Source organism: Castor canadensis, chromosome 3, assembly GCF_047511655.1.
Source record: "Castor canadensis chromosome 3, mCasCan1.hap1v2, whole genome shotgun sequence".
NCBI classification, from domain to species: Eukaryota; Metazoa; Chordata; class Mammalia; order Rodentia; family Castoridae; genus Castor; species Castor canadensis.
Window position 1 is genome coordinate 45,405,692 of NC_133388.1, and position 22,101 is coordinate 45,427,792.

The window sequence follows — 22,101 nt, forward strand, 5'->3', positions numbered from 1 at the left end:
GAGCAAAGAAATCGTGCTTTTACTGTAGAAATTACACATTTTACCTAAACTAAATATACTGGAAAGGAATGAATAGTTTACAGCCTTTACACACATTAGGGCTCCACAACAACTGATTAAATAGGACATTAGCAATAATTAATAGACAATTCACTTGTAATTGAAAAAGCAATGAATTTGGAGTGGAAACAAATCTAGGCTTAGGTGTGATATGCACTGTTCATTTTGCAAGCCACTGTTTATATGCAAATGGAGATGACAGGTCATGCCTACCTCATAGGATTATTGTATAAGGCATTTAAAAATATGTGCCAGTGTCTTACAAATTTAAAGCACTACTTGTCTATTTTGTTGAATCAGTTGGTTAGTGTGTTACAAATAATTTGTAAGTATAACTTGAAATTTTAATTTATGAATTATGTATAGATATTGTCTTAGGAGTTGCAAATAGCTAATAGCTTAATCTATCCAGGTATTCCCAGGAAGTTGACATGTCAGTGGCATCTGCTGTCAGGGCAAGAAAAGAATTCAAAACTGCTAAATCATGTTAATAATCATTCTCAGGTTGGTGGAGGGGCTCAAGTGGTAGAGCGCCTGCCTAGCAATTGTGAGGCCCTGAGTTCAAATCCCAGTACTGTCAAAAAAACCCCCAACATTCTCCTTATTGCTTTTACATGAACTTACTTATTGTGTACTGACGTTAAAAGGTTCTTGAAAGTTGGTTCTCTGCTTATATTCTGTATGGCATTAAGCAATGCCTAAATTCATGTTTATTATTACTCTTAGTGTCACTCTCAAATTGTGTATTTAAATTATTTTATTTTCAAGAGAAAATTCAGATGCAATTAATATTTTTAAATTTTCAGTAAGAATTGTAATATACCTAAAATTTAACAGTGTGAACATAAAAATTAAAAAAATGTCAAATCTATTTAAAAAATTCATAGAAAGAATGGCTAAAGAAAAGATGCTAAAATGTTAAGTGGCGGTGGCATAGTAAGTTATGTTTTCTCTGTTTTGCACTTTTTATTCTTGAATGTTTTCTCTAATGAAAACTTAGCATTTTCCCACTTTAGTATTTTAACCAGACACTTTTTATTATACATGACAGTCAGCGTTTCATTTCCACATAATCATGAAAGAGAAAAGCAGATGATGCCAACTTAGTAATAGGGAAGACCCTATTATTTCACTGCAGTGAAAGCAGCTGTCAAAACTAAAGGCCAACAAAGACATCTTCTGGACGTCTGAAGAATTGCAAAGTTGTTTTTAAAACAAAAGACTTCATTTCCACCTGAATATAATAGCTATTTAAAAAACACACATGAAGAAATGCAAAATCAATATGTAATTCAGTTTAAAATTTAAAATAGTACATGATTAAATTACAAACATACAGTATTTAAAGAAGAAAAAAAATTATAGCATATACACTGGAATCATATCATTTCCAAAATACCTTTGAAACTATTTCCAGATAGATTATAAGGTATAAATATTTGGGTAAAAACAACCTATTTTATGCAAAGAGCAGATAAATAGAATGAAAACTATATGCAGTGTGGAATCAGTAATCGAAGCAGATAGAATCATGGACTCCATTTATATCAAAATATGATTAGAAATTTAGTCATCAATTTAAAGAATTGTATTTAACAAACACACAAATTCAAAACCATATTTGATTGATTTATGATATTTTAGACAAAGTAATAATGTAGAAAAATTATTTCCACTGAAATATAATTTTAAAGATCAAAACTGTCCTCTCAGTTTGAATATGTGTTCTTTTTAGCCTGAAACTACTTGCAAAACTGTAGCAATGTAGGCACAATTAAGAATTTCTACATAAAATGTGATTCTTTCCTCTTACTATTAGAATAGGCACGACTGGTTTCACCTATAGTTAAATACATTAGTACTGATTCCTACTATGTGCATCTCTGAACAATTTTGAGATTAGGCCTGGTTTGAAGTTTTTTTATTTTAAGTATAGTCCTGCATAGTAGCAATATAGTCCTAACATGTAGCAAACTCAACTAGCAAAACTCAGCTTGATTTTATAATGGTTGTTTTTAGTAAGAAATGTATGTTTTAGTTTTATGTATTTCCTAAAATTACCTTTCTTAATATCTTCATATGACAGGTCATAATGAGCTGTCAAAACTAAATGCTTCTAATAGCAGAACGAAGCATTTGGATCTCTGAATTTGCTCCATGTCCCTTGCATCTTTCAAGTTGTTGTATGCTATTGTAGCTCATGATCTTTATAGTATAGAAATTGAAACAAATGATTAAGATAACCATTAAGGAAGTTTAAGAGAGATGATATTAAATCAAATTCTTCAAGGGTGATGGATTATCTTCATATGGAACTCAAGTGCCTCAGTAACATAAGTAACATGATTATCTTCTTTCCCCACTGACCACTGTCTGATAGTATTTGCACAACTACTAAAAGCAGTAGGTTTCCTGGTATATACTCATTTCTCTTTAGGCAATTACATTCAATTTGATCTTGAAAAGTTGCTCCCAGGAACTCTGTGAGAAATAAGATTTGAGTCAAATAATGGTGACTTAACTTCTTAATGGATCAGTTAATTAACTACAGGTAATTCTACAGTAAGTAGTTTATCTGTGTTCAATTTCAAAAAGACAATATGAGGGAGAAAATAATCCTGTTTTGGCTATTTAAGAATTGGGTTGTCCTGAGGACTCACTGATTATAACAGCAAAAGTCAGATCTAGCATCTGCTGCTATTTAGGTCTCAAAAGAGGTAAGCTAGACCACAGCTACCAAGAAGCTGGCAGCAGCTAACTCTTTGAAAGCCAGGCAGGGAAGTGCTAAACAGCACAGTGGACTCTAAATGAAAACTAGTAAGTTTCTTAAGATTGACCTGGGCTGCAGCACTGACGAATGGATTAAGAAAATGTGGTATCTATACACAATGGAATTTTATGCAGCCATGAAGAAGAACGAGATGTTATCATTCGCTGGTAAATGGATGGAATTGGAGAACATCATTCTGAGTGAGGTTAGCCTGGCCCAAAAGACCAAAAATCGTATGTTCTCCCTCATATGCGGACATTAGATCAAGGGCAAACACAACAAGGGGATTGGACTATGAGCACATGATAAAAGCGAGAGCACACAAGAAAGGGGTGAGGATAGGTAAGACACCTAAAAAATTAGCTAGCATTTGTTGCCCTTAACACAGAGAAACTAAAGCAGATACCTTAAAGCAACTGAGGCCAATAGGAAAAGGGGAACAGGTACTAGAGAAAAGGTTAGATCAAAAAGAATTAACCTAGAAGGTAACACCCACACACAGGAAATCAATGTGAGTCAATGCCCTGTATAGCTATCCTTATCTCAACTAGCAAAACCCCTTGTTCCTTCCTATTATTGCTTATACTCTTTCTACAACAAAATTAGAAATAAAGGCAAAATAGTTTCTCCTGGGTATTGAGGGGGTGTGGGGGTGATGGAGGGGGTGGAGTGGGTGGTAAGGGAGGGGATGGGGGCAGGGGGGAGAAATGACCCAAGCCTTGTATGCACATATGAATAATAAAAGAAAAATGAAAAAAAAAAAAAAAGATTGACCTGGGCTGTAGGGCTGGAGTCAGATTGGAGGAGGGGTAACTGCAAACTTAAAAAAGTGCTTGAAGAATTTACAAATTCTCTGCCTTTTACAGAGTTCAGAGCTGAATTTATTTGCTGTTCAAAATATAAGTGACCTAGCTCTGCATATTCTGTGAGTAGAGTGAGTGGGGAGAAAATACAATTAAAAGTGGTTTCCATGTAATTATTTCTACGTAGTATCACTAGTGTTCACTTTCTTGAGCACTGTTCAACCTTGATAGTCTTTTCAAGCCTTTTCAATCTGATGTAAATCTACAGGACTTTGACAAAGGTTTCATGAATGTAGGAAAAGGAATCCTATGCTACCTGACAGCTTTTTCCAGTGGTCAAGAGTAAATATACAAGGGCATGTAACATTATTCCTGTTTTTATACATGACTAGCAAATTTGGAGAGTTTTTTTGAATGATGAGCAATGATGCTAACACACAGCTCATCATGGTTGCTCTGGAACATTTGTGCAGTTGTAGACACGATATTCTGATGTGCTGAAAGAGTTGGAGAGGGGATTCATTCCTCTGAGTTGTCAAAAGCTGTCTCTGCACGGGTGCTCCGAGGATTAGTTGTCAGAACCCCTGTACTCTTGTTTTTATTGTCTGAAATTAGGAATTCAGACAGTTAAAATTATAAAACAATGACAAGCATTAAGTAATAAAGTTGGGTTATTCTTAAGCTGAATGTATGCTGCACAGGTCTCATCATATGAACTATATATTTCAAATAAAAATATAAAATAGAGCCAGGCATAGTGGTGCATGCTTGTAATCTCAGCACTTGGGAGGCTGAGGCAAGGAGGGTTGAGAATTCAAGGACAGATTGGGCTATATAACCAGACTCTATCTTAAAAAACAAAACAAAACAATAAAATGAAACTATAAAATTGCAATATATGATTTGCACTTAATGTGGTTTAAGTTTTTATGAGCTAGTGAATCAATTTGATTCACTAAGTAATATTTAAAAGATAAATATCTAGATCTGTAGGCTCTAATAATAGACAGATAAAGTGACTATTCATAGTAAAAACAAGGGTAGCACAGTCAGAAAATAGACATTCAAGTTCTTTCCCAGAAAATCCTAATAACAAATCTTGAAAAAAGATATATGGGCAAGAATTTATGAAGATAAATCTAGAATTGAACCCATATAAAAGTGATATTCCTGAAGATGACATTACACTAGTAAGGAGGCTAGTAATAACAATTTATATATCCACTTTTGTGCATGTAGAGTTCAATCTTTTGGACAAAAACATAATGATCCTCATTATGCTTAAATCCTTAAAGCCATAAAGATGTAGAAGTATGAAAAATAAGTCAGATAAAATAAAACATCCTAACAGCAAATTATGCTGGCTTTCTTTTAATTGGGTTTCCTTTAAAAACTGTAACCCTTGTTGTAATCTATTCTTAGTACGCATTTAGATTTTATAATTATTATGATGTTTAGTTTTATTGTCTAACAGTGGTCTAAGGACAAGGGGGAAAGTTAAACGACCTGAAAGAGATGAGCCCTCGAGAAAGAATAGCCTAACCTACAATTTTTCCAAAACAATAGCCAGTGACTATGTAGAAGTAGTTATTTCTAAACCTGAAATAATATGTATATAATAGAGTAAACTTTTTTCCATGTTGCGTTCTTTTAATATACTTCCTCCTTTAAAATTTTACCTCTTGAAACTCTTCCCTAGGATTAGTTTCATGAATTTGCCAGTGGTTTCAAGGAAAAAAAAATGAATTCTTTGTAAGATACCCCAAGATTCTGTAGCTATAGCTGTCATATTCTGATTTCTGCTTTGAGCAGGATTCACTAATGAATTGGTTTGAGTAGTTGTTCACTTCATTACACAGGAAATAAACTAAAATCTTTGGAAAGAAATCAGGAAATAATTGTGCAAGTATCACAAAGTTCATATTGTGAAAAAGCAATTATTTAGCTACAACATATTAGTAGTGAATAGAACAAAAATTACCAGTCACTGAGATCGGAATGGCCACAGAAAACTTGAACAAGCATGTGATTTTAAGAAGTGTATACTAAAATCATACAATTTTAAGTAATATTAGAAATCAAAGTGAGATGTTTTTGAAGTGGTTTATCATTGTTGGTTTGTTTTTAATGTTCTCTTTGAAACTTTGTAAAAATACCTTCAACTTCAGGACTTAAGGCGAAGTCAGGTCCCAAGTAATGGCTAAATCCATCAGGTAATATCATATTTGTTATTTTAATGGGAGATGCTTTCACTTGGCAAAATGATCCACCGTCCATAGGAGAGTTGGTAACAGGAACAAACTACATAAGAAAGTAAAACAGTTAAGTGAATGTTATCTGTAGAACTCAGATCAAAAGGAATCAAGCCATACTTGACAACTTAGATTTTTTGTTTTTTAAAATTAAGTCAGTAGTTAATAGCTGCTTAACTCAGAACTGGTACTAGCAAAATCTGTAAAATTGGCAGAGCCTTCTGGGTGGTACCTGCCCTCAGGACAGTTTTTCAGACTGCACTGTACTCATCACTAGATGCTAGTGCCTGACTAGCATTTTGTAGAATTACAAAATGAGAATTAAGACTTTGCCTTTTTGCAATGTTTCTACTTTTTTCTATGAATAGGAATTCCTAGAAGCAAGAGTTGTTTCTTCTGTCTTTGTATTCCTCACATTACTGCATGAGTTGCCTTGAATGTTCTTGAGTTTCTCAAGAATGTTTAAACAAGTAAATAAAATGGAGACAAAAAAGGCACAACAATTTTCAGGAACATGGCAAAGCTGTCTGTAAATAGTAGTTACACTGGTAAGCCTGTTGAGGATTCAGAGGCTTTTAAAAGAATCTCAGAATTAGCAAGATAAAGAGTAAAAGAGAAAAAGTTCTTTAGGCAGAGGATTCTTTTCCTTTGTCTAGCAATTTATTCCTGCTCCACTTTCATTAAGGCTGTGACCTCATTTACACTTTTAAAGATATGACTTCTATGTGGAATAAAGACCTAATACAAATACAGCAATATTATGACAAACATGTCATGCTAAGGGAAAGTCATATAGGAGAGGGGGAGGGTAAAAGAAGGAAGTTAAGAAGGTGAACATGGTTGATGTACTCTTTACACAAGAATGAATACAGAATATTTAAACCTGTTGAAATCACCATAAGAAAGGGACCAAGGTAGAAAGAAAAATAGAGGAGATGAACCAATTCGGGTTATAATACATATATACATGGAAATGTCAAAAGGAAACTCCATGTGTAGCTATCTTAAACAAACAAAAATGTCATTTTTTTTTCTTTTACAAACTCAGAAAACAGGAGAGCAGAACAGGTCCTGCCTGGGGTGGGGTGGGGGGAGGGTTGGTACCAGTGGCAGGGGGGAAGAAGTGAGGAAAGGGTGGGGGAGGGTGAATATGGTGCAAATACTGTGTACCCACATTTGCAAATGGAAAAACGAGACCTGTTGAAACTATTCCAGGAATGGGGGAAGGGGTGGATAAAGGAGAATGGTGGAGGGGGTGAATTCAAATAGGATATATTTGATATATTTTAAGAACTTTTGTAAATACCATAATGTACCCCCATCAGCACAACAATAAAAAAATAAAGAGATGACTTCTATTGAGTAAAATAAGTCAAGCTTAAAAAGTCAAATATCATGTTTTTAATCTAGGCCTAAAAGAGTATAGACTATAGAGGGGGAAATGAGAAGGTACTAGGGGGTGAAAAGAATTGAAGTATGTTTTATATACATATGCAGTATAAATATATATATATATATATACACACGCACACACAGCATAATGAAATCCATCAAATACTGAGAAAAGATGGGGGAGGGAGGGGAAGGAGTAAAGGAATATAACAGAGGCAGTGAACCCACTCAGTGTACACTGTACACATCTGTAGCATTATTACAATGCACCATTACTTGCACTGTTAATGTATGCTAGTAAAAAAGTTAAAAAACCTTTAAAAAAATAGGACTTCCAAACAACTTATTGAGAGACATAGAGGTTTGTGTGAAATCACCAATGCTGGCAATAATGGTGCCGATAGGTTTCAGTTCTTACTGCACCCTTAAGCTCCTGTTTTCCAGGGTCATGGTCCTGCCTCCCAGGGTCACAGTCCTGCCTCAAGTCTAGCTTGAATCCTCCTTCCAACCCAACCTCCAATCAGCATGAACCATAAGATCCTAACCAATCAGATCATGCTGAGTCTCACTGAGGGGTATTTAAGCCCCTCCCCGCCTCCCCCCCTCCCTCTGCTCTCTCCCTCTCCTACCAGGCAATAAAGAATCTCTTGGCCGGATCACTCCTCTCCACGTGGTCATTTTGGGGCCTATATTTCCTTACAACCAATTTACCGCATACTTCAGTGTTACAAGAATGCAGCTTTGTGCTTGCTAGGCAGATGCTCCACTACTTGAGTCACACTCCCAGTCCTTGGTTTCTTTATTTTATTTATTTATTTTTTTACTCATATGTGCATACAATGTTTGGGTCATTTCTCCCCCCTTCCCCCAGACCCCTCTCTTATCTACCCTGCCCCCTCTCTCTCCCCCCAACCCCCTCCCTACCAGGCAGAACCTTGGTTTCTTTACAATAGCAAGAATTTAGACATATGGAGAAAATTCAGAGATTTGTCTAGATTAAATTTTTTCCCTCATATTTTCTCTGAATTTTAAAAATAATTTCTTCCATATTTGACATTTTTTTTCTCCTACACTGAATTTGACATTCTCTCTCTCTCTCTGATTACTCTTTATCACATTTTCCAAAATACTCAATTTGGTTTTCATAGAGACATAGAAATAATAAACTTTGCACTTATAGTTCATCTGTTTATTTAAAATCAGAATGAGCACGACACATTTTTGAGTAAGTCCAGCCAAGTTTTAATAAATATGTGACTCTACTGCCAAAGGGAGAAGAGATGAGAGGAGCATACTGGTATCTGCAGTTGTGTGTGTTCTGGGAATCCATTTATTTTATGGATGGAATGGACAGCATCAGTTCATCCAGTGAGTTAAGTGAAAGCCCATTAGGACAACATCTAGCCTTATCTATTTCTCCAAGATACCTCTAAAAAATAACCTTGGTTTATTGCGTCTAATGTCCTTCCACTTATGTTAGAGGCCCATTTACATTGTCCATCCTAGTCCATCCAGGTCTTTGTTTTTTGTTCTTTGGTGGTACTGGGATTTGAACTCAGGATCTTGTGCTTGCCTGGTAGGTGTTCTGCCACTTGAGCCACACCTCCTGTCCTTTGCTTTAGATAGGTTTGGCTGGCTTCAGACTGCAGTCCTCTTCCCTAGGCTTTCCACATTTCTGTGATCACAGGCATGCACCAACACACCCAGCCCCCATCCGGGTCTTTGTAATGTCTCTTGGATTATTCTAAAAGTCTCAACTGTTTTTCCTGCCTCTTCCAGTCTCTCCTTCCTCAAACCTTGCAAAGGCTGAGCTCTAATAACCTTACATTGGTGTTCAGAAGCCATAGATTTTTTTTTGTTAAATTTAGTCTTTACAGAATAGTCATGAAGAAACAAGTTGACCAATGACAGAATTTCCTAAAGGTATGTTTTTTTAGTTTCTTCTCTCTCTAATTTTGTTTTTATGACTGTCTTAGGGCTTAGAGGTAAAAAACCCAGGTCATCTCCCTTGTAGATGACCTACATGGTCCAGAGAATTTAAGAAAGAATTCTTTCCTTCCCTTTCTCTCTGCCTAAGTGGAAACACTTTTATTATTAACTTCTATTTATGAAAGTGGTATTTTATAGTTTTTTTACTTTCTAGCATCATCTGACATATTGAGCATACAGATATATAACGAGTTGCCTTTATGTCAAAGTACATTATTGGGAAAAGAAGCATCCTTTGATAATAATCACTAAATAGATACTAAGATAATCTATAAAAACAATATAAGCCTAACATTTAAGTCAAAATAAATTTATAATGTTTATTTAATGGTAATATGTATATTTTAAAAGGTAAAGTATAAATAATATAGTTACCGAATTTTTCTTTGCTTGGAGTTCAGAGAAGTGAAACTCAGCTTTTGCCCTATCATCTGAATTTACAGGAATTCCATCTAACATCTGTAAGTTAGGCAGTCGAAATATTAGCACATGGCGATGTAGTATTTTTCTACAAATCTAAAGAAAGTTAAAAATAATAATTTATATAAATAATAATTTATTCCTAAAATCACTTTTACCTCACAGATTAACTTTTAAAAGAAGGTAGTTTAGCAAAGGCAGCAAAGCTGACAGGTAACAGCTGATTTGCAGCCTTAGGTGCTACAGATATGAGCTCTTTTGTAAGATTTGTCAATTTCCTGTCATGCCAAATGAAGATATGTTAAAAAAATTTGAGATTACCATTTAGAGGTTTAATCTCCTTTTGTTTTTTCCTTTTCTTTTTTTTTGAGACAGTGATTCACTACACAGCCCTGGCTGGCCTCAAACTTGTGATCCTCCTGTCTCAGTCTCTTAAGTGCTGGGATTACAGGCTTGTACCATCATGCCTGGCCTAGTCTCCTTTTAAAGTCCATTCATTAACTACAGGCAATCTCAACTCATAGATAGGATTATATTATGCAAGTTCACTTATAGGCAATTACTCTGAACCTTGTATGATATTTTCCCAAAGATACTATCCAATTTAATTCAATACCCATCTACTGATCTATGTGATCCATCACTTTGTAGTGTCAGCCTACTATGAAATATTCACAAATGTGTGTAAGTAGGCATGTAGGAAGAGTTAAATATAGTAGGCCCATGGTGTTAACTTTTGGAGGGTCTGCTTGCAAGGATGGCTCTTGTGTTTAGTACTTGGATTTGGGAGTGTTTCCCCATTTCTTAACTGATGTAAGGATAGTTCACTGCCCCAGGACTGTTAATACAAACACTATGATTTATACTCAATCTGCTGTTAAGGAAACCTAAGGGAATATGAAATTTCAGTATATGATTAGGAGAGGGTGCCTGTGTGACTAGCTTGTAATGAAATTATTGAATACTAAGTCTTTAACAGGCTTCTGAGTAGAAATGTTATACACAAGTTGCTGCTCTTTTATTGCTGGGTAATGGGAAGTCTTCGTATGGGTTCCCTCAACTCTTCTTCTCTTTTTCCCTTATCATCTGGCTGTGTATCTTTACTATATCACTGTAATCAATCTTAACTATGAAGACAACAATATGCTAAGTCCCATGAGTCCTTCCATGGAACTCAGGGTGATCTTGGGGACTACAAATACAGCAAATAAACAGCATTGTTTGTAATGGCAAAGAAGAGAAACTATCAAAAGGTAATGAATTAACAATTTTAAATGAATGTGGAAGATACATATTTAATAGTGGAGAAAGATATCTAACCCATATAATTAAAGAAAACAAAAGAAACAATTGACCATATTCTAGGACACAAGTTTCTTAAATGCCAAAGGATATATAGACTGGCTCCTCCAACTAAAATATAATAACATTAGAAGTGTGAAAAAGGCATAACTAAAAATATTCCACAGATTTTAAATTAATACAAAGACGTGCATCCCTCAATAATTCACAAGTCAAAGAATAAATCTTTTGGAGTGTAGAAGATTTTAAAATATAAAGAATGGTAAAAACACAACATCAAAACTTTTAGAAGACTCATAAAGAAGTAATTTGTAACTTAAAGTTTATTGATTGGTTCAGAAGAAGTATTGAAAATGTGTTAAGCAACTAAAAGAAGGAAATAAAGGGTAGATATTGATGGAATAGAAAACAAAGAAATAATACTCTTGATAAAGTCAAAATATGTTTCTTTGGAGAAATAATGACATCTTTAGCAAGCTTTATCAGTAATAAAAGAGTAAAAGCAAAATTGACAATTTTAGGTATAAAAGGGTGACAAAATACAGAGTTTTTTTTAAATTCATGGGAGTACTATGTTAGCAATACATTAAAAATTTAGCTAAAAGGATAATTTTTAGTAAAATATAACAATTTAAATTCTAGCTTCAAAAAATATTAAACCCAGGGAATTTTAGAGATAGGTCTAGTTATCTTCCAGGTAACACATGGGTCTTCTGTTATACAAACTAATCTACAAAATGGTAAAAGGGAGAGTTCTCAAACTAATTTTATGAGGCAAGAACAACCATGCTGGACTTAAAAAGATAGTATAAGAAGATAATTTTATAAATCATTTGTGGAACTTTATGACAGCATCCTGGCACCATCAGCACCAGGACTATTCCTGATGTCTTTGATTTTGTTTGAAGTAGTTTGTCATTCTGGTTTAGGTGGAAGTCACTTTTGTCTTGACTATTATGTAAGCCCTTTCCTTCCGACCCAAATGGCAGGATCCATTGGTCTTGCTGTCACCTTTGACATGCTTCTGTGAAATCCTGGATCTGTCTACTTCTTTTTTGTCTCATAGGCACCTCTGTTTTATACTGGATTTTCCTGAAACACTCAATAAGCTAAGCACATAGTTTTATCTTCCCAGTGTCATTTTTCTCAATTTGTTCAGATATTTAAGTAAACAAGGGTGCTACTTATTGGGTTCCCTCATAGACTCCAACAGCAAGGTGGCAAATTTCTCCCAAAATTAATTTATAAAGTAAATTAATATATCAACAACATCTCTTACAACTTTAGGAGTTGTTTCCTAAAATTCATAGGAACGTGTAAAGGGCCAAGAACAGCCAAGATAGTGAAGAAATGAGAAAGATACAATGACAAAGGGAAGAAGATGGAAAGAAGAATGATTAGAAGCTCCTACTTTAACAGGCACTTAGACAATATAAAATATTAGCAATTAACACAGTATAATAATATTGGTACAGCAATACACAAATAGGTCAATGAGTATAATATGGAATTTGAAATAGTCCTATTTAAAAATGAACAGTGGTAGAGCACTGTAATCAGGTGGAAGAAGACCCTATTCAATAAACTGTGCTGAGCTAATTGGCTACACATATGGAAATAGATCAAATTAAACCCCTTTCTTATCCCATATAAAATACATTATATATAACTTCCAGTAAATTAATAAATTGGGAAAGTAACATACTCACTGGGTTGCCATAAACTGTAAGCTCTCTGAGAGAAGAGATAACATCAAGTTTTTCCAGTTCTGCAATATCCTATTTAAAAGTTAAAAATTTTGTTAGACTCAACATCTACTATGGGTTAATTTGAAGCAGTTTTATGTAAGTGTTAGATTACAGGTAGCTCACCTGAGTGACAATTTTCTGCCTTGTTGAATAAAAGCAGATCTGTGTACTATACACTCCAAGTACATGATTGGCAAGGATGATAGTCTAACGTGGACAAAGAGCCCAGAGCAGCACTCACAAGAAAAGACAAATTTTTTTCTCATAAGAGTTACTATCTATTCTAGGACTCAGATTATATTTGGTTAATTTCCCCACAGTATTGACCCAGAAATGTGGAAAAGGTAAATCTAGTCTAAATACTATCAAAAGTTAAAAATAACCCTCACAGTAAAAGAACTTGTGATACTGAGTGGGGCTACATCCTAACATACCTGCTGGAAATATACATAGCTGGAAAACCATTTCCCTATAGTTAAATAATTTGCCTTCCCGACTGCACAGGATTATTTATTATTACCCACTTAACATTGTTGGAAGTTCCCAAATACATTTTAGTTTTTGCAAAGTTATTTTTTTAAATGATATTCTGTGTGTGTCCGCACACACGCGTGTGTGTGTATGCATGTGTGCTTGTGTTGCTGGAATCTAAACCAGGGCCTTAGGCATGCTAACTAGCAACACTGTAATGAGCTGCATTCCCAGTCCACTAAAATACTATTTCTGACAAAAGTTAGCCAACAAGCTCAGCTTAAGGTTATTGTTGGTCATAGAAATACAACAAAGTTATTGACATATTCCTATCTGGAATTCAAGTGGACTTACAGCCAATTCATCTAGTAACTACAAATTTAGACCTATTTTAGCTCACTTGGAAGTGGAATTTAATTTTTTGAGTGACTGATCTTTGCTATTTAGATTTTGGAAATATAAAGGAGGGCTTTGAAAACACTCTAACATCTAGTGATCTATAGCAATATTGTGCATTTTTACCCACAGGCAGTTCTTATTCTGTGGAATCAAAGCCTGATTAGAAATCATGGACATGTGAAAAGTCTTACATTATTTTCTTAAATTAAGCAAAGTGTAACAATGTTGGCTAGTGGAATAGTCCAACTGAAATGTTTATTTCTAATGGAAAATATTATTATAAGCAACAGCATACTATGTTTGTAGAGGATAATGCTGGCAAAAAGTTTTAAAAACACTCCAAACAAATTGTTATGTCCAGAATTATATAAAGAAGGCTTTCCATTTTTTTAATATAGGACATATTTTTTTTACAGTAGTGTACTGGTATTACCTTTTACTGGATCACAAAAATGGATTGGTAAGTTTTCAAGAATTTTAAGAGATATTATTTTAGTTTGAAATCATCTATGGTAGGAGAAATTTTATGATGGAAATTGAAAAATGCTACTAACTCTTTCCTCTGAAGAGCCGGCTGTTAAACATTAATCACTATTACACCAAGAGTTATTAACTTTTGGATACATTATCAGAATAAGCACTTAAAACAGTTACAGTAATAGGCGTGGACTGGGGCCTTCATTTACGACAAGAGTTGCCAACAGAAGGCTAATAGACCATTTTCAGAATACCTAGAGAAATATGAGGGTTAGTAGGTAAAACTGAAGCAGAATCCTATCTCAGGAAGACTCGAGTGGGAAGAGTTATAATATCAAAGCCAACTGAATGTCCATTAATAGGAGTTGATTCAAAATGTCAAGTAGAGAGCACGAGGCCCAGAGTTCAAACGCCAGTGCCGCTAAAAATAAAACAAAGACAAATGTCAAGTAGATCAGGTAAATATGTCAAATTTAAAGGGCTAAGGGAAGTCAGGAATTGAGATTCACAAACAGCTTGGACCAAGAGCAATGAGGAACAAATGAGAACCCTGGGAGAGGGTTGATGAGACTGGCCTTAGAACATTTAGAGCTAACATTTACCAGTGGGTCGGCACATGTGGTTTTGTCCAGCTTACAAGTCTAGAAGTAGAGTGGACATCTCTGCATCACAGAGTATTTATATGCCTTGAAATATACATGACATATAAAGGAAAAATTGAATACTCACAGTTTTCATGGGTATGTTTGGAAGATTTATGTTCAGAGTACAAAGGAATTAAAGGTTGTAAATCTTATAACCACAGCCCAAAACAAAACAAAACAAAGGCAGATAATGTTACCTGGATTTTATTATATCCTAGGAAGAGTTTCTCTAGTTTTATTAAAGACTGCAATTTGCTCAGGTCACGTAGTCTGTTTTCCTCTAGGTGAAGTGCCAACAGAGAACTTGGTTTGGCAAAAGCACTGTCATGAAATGCTCTGATGCGGTTATGGTCCACTACTAATTCCTGAAGAACTACTAAGTTATCCAGCCCTTCAACCTGACTGATTTCATTCCCTAAAAAAAAAAGTCATAATTTATTAAGTGAGCCCCAATTTTCTGAATTAAAGTTTATCTACCTTCATATAAATATTTTTAATAAGTGATTTTTTAAAATAAAACAAGTTTATATTTTTACATCTCAAAATTGTTATCACACAGATCTTTTCCTAACCTAAATGTGCAACCTTTTCCAAAATGACTTCGTTTAGCTTTAGTATCTCCTCTTGCCAATCTCCTAATGCAATTTTAAGAACAGTTGGATTCTTAGTTTTCTATCCTTCTGATGTATCTAGTATTTTCTCCTTTTCAACTACCTTTTAGATTTACCACTCTCACTGATGCCACCATAGTTCAGTCCCTTATTATGTCATTCCTGTGGGGCAGAAAACATTTTGGAGTCAGATGGATCTGGGTTTGACTCTGTACTATAACATGTACTACTGCAAACAGGCAAATTATTTAATTTCACTGAATCTCAATTTTTTTTTCTTTTTCTTTTCACTCTCCTTCTTTCTTCTTCCCTCCCTTTCTCCTCTTCTCCTTCTCCTTTTCTCCCTCTCTTTCTCTCTCTCTCTCTCTCTCTCTCTCCAGGGTCCAGGCTGGCTTGGAACTCATGATCTTCCTGCCACAGTCTCCTGAGTGCTGGAATTATAGATGTGCACCACCACACCTGGCTCTGTAATTCTTTAAAATGCATTTAACAGTACTTAAGATGTAAGACTGCTGTGAGGATTAAGTGAGGTAATCTATGTAGACAAACACCTTTCCCAATGACTCCATAAATGACAGCTGTCGCCTCACTCCCTACATAAGACTGCCTCACTCATGTGTGCTATGGCAACTGCACATACTCCTGGTGCATTATTAGATTACGTTTGACCTTCCATGGTTAAGTTGCTCATTTTTCGGTATGTCAATGTATGTTTTAAAAGATCTGTCATCGTTGTACTCAATCTCTCTCTCTTCTCTCTCCATCTCTCTCTCTCAAAGATAAGTCTCCATGTTTCTGACTCAAATCACAAATACTTTTGATAGGCAAAATTATACGTCAAAGCAAAATATACCCTCCAGGAAAGCCCATCTTTCAGGAAAAAAGCTGCTATACTTAGATCAAGTATCCAAATGTTTTCTTATGTCTCACTGATGGATCTCCAAACCTTTTTCTTATGTCATTAAGTAATTATTATTAGACTAACATTCCAATCCCTGTGTTTTTCTCATGCTATTTTTTTCTAAAAATTTATAATACCTACCTATTTTTGGTTATATCCTGTCTAAATTTCTCTTCCTGGGTTTTCATAATTTGGTCCTTCTCTGCATTTGTTGAAAATTCTTCACTATGCCACAAATTTTAAAAAATTATTGTAAAGTTATGAGGCTTACTTAAAACCAAATTAAGTAAAGCAAATAACTCATATATTGATATGAGTATTACCTATCAAATTGATCATGTTTGAAGGCTTTAAAACTCTCTCAGAGAACTGCATATGCATTGTTCTCATCAAGCTGGTCTCTTTTCAAGTGTTGACCCCCAGGTACCACAATTATGCTCTGTCATTCTGTTCTTCCTCCCCCTGCTTACAGAGCAATGCTCACCCTCAGTGTAAATTCTATCAGTTCTTCAAAGAATCCTAGATATGTAGAAGAGACAAATTTTCTATTTCTCTCTCTGAACTTCTATTGCACTTAAGTTAGCAACACATAAGTCAAAACTCAATTCATCTTTGTCTCAGTACATCTCCATGGATCTCATTTATATAGAATATAATACTATAGTACTTGCATATCTTACATAATACTTAGCACAATTCTGGGTTTAATAAATACTTATATATTACTCACATGTAGCTTTTTGTTGCTTTTTAAGTTGAATATGCTATAAAAGTAAATATGGTATAACCAGACAGATAGCCCCAGAATATTGTATTTTCCTTCAAAAATGGTTTTAGAAAATATGCAGATCACCAAAGAAAAATCCACTTGTAATAATTAAACTATTTTGTCAACTAATGTTTGAGTAAATGTTAATGCTCATATTTACTTATCAAAACAAGATGCTAATTGTCATCTTACAGGAATTAGCCATTAGCAGTGTTTGTACTCACCTTGTAGAAAGAGGAATCTTAAATTTCTTAGTCTGTTAAGTTGTAGTTGGATTAAATTACTAATTCCATTGTACCCCAAATGAAGAACCTCTAAACTTTGCATTATTGGAGGCAAGTTTTCACTGATCACTGTATCTCTGAAACACATAGGTAAGTTTGAGTCTGTAAACACAGACTGTTTATATTTACTACGAATTGAAGTTTAAAAGGTAAACAATGAATTTATTAGTATATTAAAATTGAGCTATATTATGTAGTATTTTTAATACCTTAATATTTCTTATTCTTTAAAAATATTTTTATATGGTAAGGAATAAAGAAGTACAGAAAGTCAAAATGAAAGGTGATAGCTAATGCAATGGGGGAAGAAAAAGAAAAAAAAATCATCACACTGGAGTTAAAGCAAAAATGCCAAGACAATTCAAAAAGGGAAAGGATAATGTTCTAAACAAGTGAATATCCACATGCAAAACATGGATTTAGATCTCATACCTCACCTCACAATACACAAACATTAACTCAAAATAGATCATAAGTCTGAATGCAAAAGCAAAAGCTTAGTATTTTTGGAGACAACATGAAAAAATGTTTGGGACCTTAAATTAAGCAACAAATTATTAGTTGTGCCACCAAAATCACAATCTATAAGAGAAAAAGTGATAAACTATATTTTATTAAAACTAAACTTCATTAAAAAAACATCATTTAAAAAAGTAGAAAGACAAGCCACAGACTAAGAAAATATTTTTTAAATCATTTATTTGATAAAGTGCTTATGTCCAGAATACTTAAAGAACTCAGTAATAAAAAGCCAAGCCATCTAATTAAAAAATAAGCAAAAGATTTGAGTACAGATTTCACCAAAGAAGATATAGATATATATGTACATATATATGCTCATATATATGCATTTTGTATGTATATATGTATACACAATCTTCTCAATAATATTAATCATAGGGCAATGCAAATTACAACCACAAAGAAATACCACTTAAAATCTGCCACGGCAGCTGTAGTGAAAAAGCCAATTACAGCGATTGTCAAGGATGTGGAGGGTTGGGATCTTTATAAACTGCTGGTGGTAATGTAAAATGGTGCAACCACTTTGGAAAGCAGTTTGGTAGTTTCTCTAAAGTTACGCATTAAATTATTATATGACCCAGCACTTCCACTCGAGGTACTCACCTGAGACAAACATAATGAAAATATAAATGCACATAAATACTTATACACAAGTGTTTACAGAAGACTTATGTACACAGCCAAAAGTGGAAACAATTAAAACGGATAAATACAATGGATAAATGTAACATGGCATATCCATACAATGGAATACCCAATAATCTTCAGCAATAAAAAGGAATGGACTTCTCATACATGCTACAATGTGGATGAATCTTAAAAACATCATGCTATGTGTAAGAAGTATAATGAAAAAGACTGGTTCAATTCTTATGAAATGTCTAGAACACACAGTTCTATAGAAAGTGGGTTAGGAGAGGTTGTCTGGGGTCAGAAGTAGGAAAGGGAATTGACTTAAAAGACATACTCTGTCCTTCTGTTGCAGCAGAAATGCTCTAAAATTATACTGCTGTATTGATTACAAAATTCTATAAATTTAGTAAAAATCACTGAATTATATATTTAAAATGAGTGAACATGGTATGTAAACTGCTCTTCAATAAAGATGTCGTAAAACCAAGTATGAATAGTCCTTAATATAAAGGATGTTTATAAATGAAATGTTCATGGTAGCCTCAAACTAGAAACAATCCCAATGTTCCATCAATGGCAAATGATAATTTGTCACATAATCCATACAATGGATGCTCAGTAATAAAATGAAATTAATTGCTGACACTTGCAACAACATGAATGGATCTCAAAAGCATTATGCTAAGTGAAAAAAGTCACACAAAAGAGTACTCACTATGTTATTCCAATCTTATGAAATTCTAGCAAAAGACAAAATTATAGAGACAGAAAGTGATTCAATAGTTGTTGCTAGTAGCAAGGATCTAGGAGAAGGGGATTGCAAAAAGATATAAAGGAACATTCTGGGGTAGGAATATTTTGTATCTTGATTGTGGTAGTGGGTGTATAAGTGAATACATTTGTTAAAATTCGTTAAATTGTATACTTAGATTGATGAATTTTATTATATGCAAATTGTACTTCAATAAAGGAGATATACATAAGGAATGTTCTTTGTTGGGAAAACTGGAAATGAAAAGTATCTGATTTGGTGATAGGTATGTGTTTATATACACATATACATACAAACACACATGAATGCATGGGAGATGCATCCTCATCCTCATAAGGTATTTTTGTATCTTTTCCATTGGTACTGGAGGCATTATATATCCAGAAAAATAATTTAGAAATAAAAAAGAAAACAAATGTTAAAAGAAACCCAACCCACACTACCTAAGTAAGAGACTCCTTTGTGGCATGATGAAAATGTTGTAGAATTAGATATTGGTAATGGTTATACAATTTGTGACTATACTAAAAATCACTGAATTGTACAAAATGGGTGAGTTCTATGGTATGTGAATTGTATCTCAATTTTAAAAAGAAATCCAAGGGTTATTAAATATACAAAATCTTTTTTCTTTTATATGCAATATAAGAATGAAATGGAGAAAGTCAAGGAAAATAATCCCAAAAGGAATAGAGTATCTTTTTGTTTATGAAGTTTATCTTTGGCATATAACTATTAAATCATCATTAAAACAGGCTAAATGTATACGTTGGAATGTGTAATTTGTTTTTAAATTCCCAGCGGAAATTATTTGTACTTATAAAAAGAATAAAAGAATGATACCTATTTGTTTTTGAGGCTCCTTGCTGGCCGTAACCACTTGAAGACACTTTCTGGTAGAGCAATTGTCTGTTGGTTAAGTGAGTCTGAGGCTTTAATCTAGGTACAATTGATTCAATATGATTATAGTTGAGGCATAAAACCTACAGAAAGAATATATTATTAATCAAACATCCTATAAACTATTAAGATAGGGTAATATTTGGAATAGACAACACAATTTAGTAATATATTAGATTTAAAAATTAAATAAAATTTCATATCCCAAATGATTTAGATTTGAATTTTTAAAAATTATCCTATGTACTCATAAATTACAATACTGCAAATAAAATGATGAAGATCCCAGAAAGCTATTCAGCATTCTTAGTCTGCATTTGTGATTTCTCTAAGACTGATAGGGATGAAATAACTCCTTAGGGAGAAAACTGTTTCCATATATTAAAAGAAAAAGAACTTAGTAGATGTCTGAGTTGAGACAATAGGAAAGGAGGCAATTATGGTGCTTTAGGACCATACCATTCTCAACTCCATTTCATACCTGCTTTCTAGAGAGGCACCCTTCCATCCCACCTCCTACTGCACAGTGTGATTGGCTGCATGTAAGACAGTCACTTAAAACTGAGGTCAATTCAGAATAATTTTGGAAGGCAATACTTTTTCTTGCTTAGTGAAAAACAAAATAAAATCAAAATTTAGGAATAATTTCTGTACCTTAATAACATTGAAATATATTTTAATCCAAAATAAAGATGATTATAACTTGCATTAGAACTTTGAAAGAAAATAAAGGTTTATAGATGACTCACCTTTACATTTGGCAGATAGATTAGTCCACCAAATGAAGTAAGATTATTATTCTGTAGATTCACATTACTCACATTTCTAAATTGGTCAGCAGGAATCAAATCTACCATTCTGAATTGAGACAAAGTAAACACAGTTATTATTTTAATGGGGCAGAGAGAAATATTGGAAAAGGTGAGTTCCATCACATACAATTCCCAAAGACATTTAAAAAAACCTCACCTGGCAAATGCCATGAAAAATTGCTTTAAGTTAAAATGTAAGAGTTAAATGTTCATCTAAATACATCTTTTTTGGTAGGGAGGGCAGTACTAGGGCTTGAATTCAGGGCCTTCTGTAAATGATCTCCCACTTGAGCCACACCTACAGCCCTTTTTGCTTTAGTTATTTTTCAGTAGGGTTTCACATTTTTTGCCTATGCCAGCCTCATGCCACAATCCTCCTATGCTTCCTGTGTAGCTAGAATTACAGATATGTGTCACCATGCCCTGTTTGTTTGTTGAGATGGGAGCCTTGCTAATTTTTCACCCAGGCTGCTCTCAAACAGCAATTCTCCCAATCTCTACCTCCTGAGTAACTGGAATTATAGGTGTGAGCCACTGTGCCTGGCTTCTAAATGCACATTTTTGTTTGACACATATGTTAGAAATTACATAAAATTTGAGTGCTTAAAAATATCTTTTCCCACATAAAAACATCACTATTGTAAAATACAATTATAAAATTAACACTTCTAATTTATTCCTAAAATCACATAATGAATGTTCATGAAATCATGGTGAAATATAGTAAATCACAACATTTTTAGGTTATAAACTTCAGAGGACATATATGAAGTAGGTTATTTCTAAAAGGCCAGGAAGGGAAAAGAATGGAAAAAAAGGAGAAAGCAGGTAAAGTCTTTGAAAGTGGACTTTTCTGCAGGGTCTTGAAAACCTTTGTGGCATTCCACTTTGTCATTATGTTCTGGAAACTGAACAGAATGCTTGCTTCCTAGTTCATAGTTATACAATGGTTCTACCTTCATTTGAGTCATGGCAGAATGGAGCATAACAGTAAATCACCTTTCTCTAGCACTTTTAAAAATAAATCCTAGACCTGGAGTTACAGTTATGACATACATTTACCAATTCAGCATATTTTCATTAATAACTTCCTAAGTACAGGTAATGTGTTTGGAAAGGTGAAGGAAACTGTTTTTGCTCTCAAGAAGTACAAAGGGAAAACTAAAT

At 34.0% G+C, this 22,101-nt stretch overlaps 1 protein-coding gene across 1 annotated transcript in view; it reads right to left on the minus strand.

The window, feature by feature from the left end:
- Window positions 1-1,071: 1,071 nt before the first annotated feature.
- Lrrc9 (leucine rich repeat containing 9) overlaps window positions 1,072-22,101 on the minus strand; it is a 90,136-nt gene continuing 69,106 nt past the window's right edge. The window contains exons 25-32 of the mRNA XM_020178940.2: window positions 20,872-20,980; window positions 20,066-20,205; window positions 17,233-17,369; window positions 14,925-15,142; window positions 12,698-12,766; window positions 9,642-9,782; window positions 5,790-5,934; window positions 1,072-2,541 (exon numbers count right to left, since the gene is read on the minus strand). Coding sequence (XP_020034529.2) covers window positions 2,366-2,541; window positions 5,790-5,934; window positions 9,642-9,782; window positions 12,698-12,766; window positions 14,925-15,142; window positions 17,233-17,369; window positions 20,066-20,205; window positions 20,872-20,980 — 1,135 coding nt within the window. The 3' untranslated portion in view covers window positions 1,072-2,365. The remainder of the gene's footprint in view (window positions 2,542-5,789; window positions 5,935-9,641; window positions 9,783-12,697; window positions 12,767-14,924; window positions 15,143-17,232; window positions 17,370-20,065; window positions 20,206-20,871; window positions 20,981-22,101) is intronic.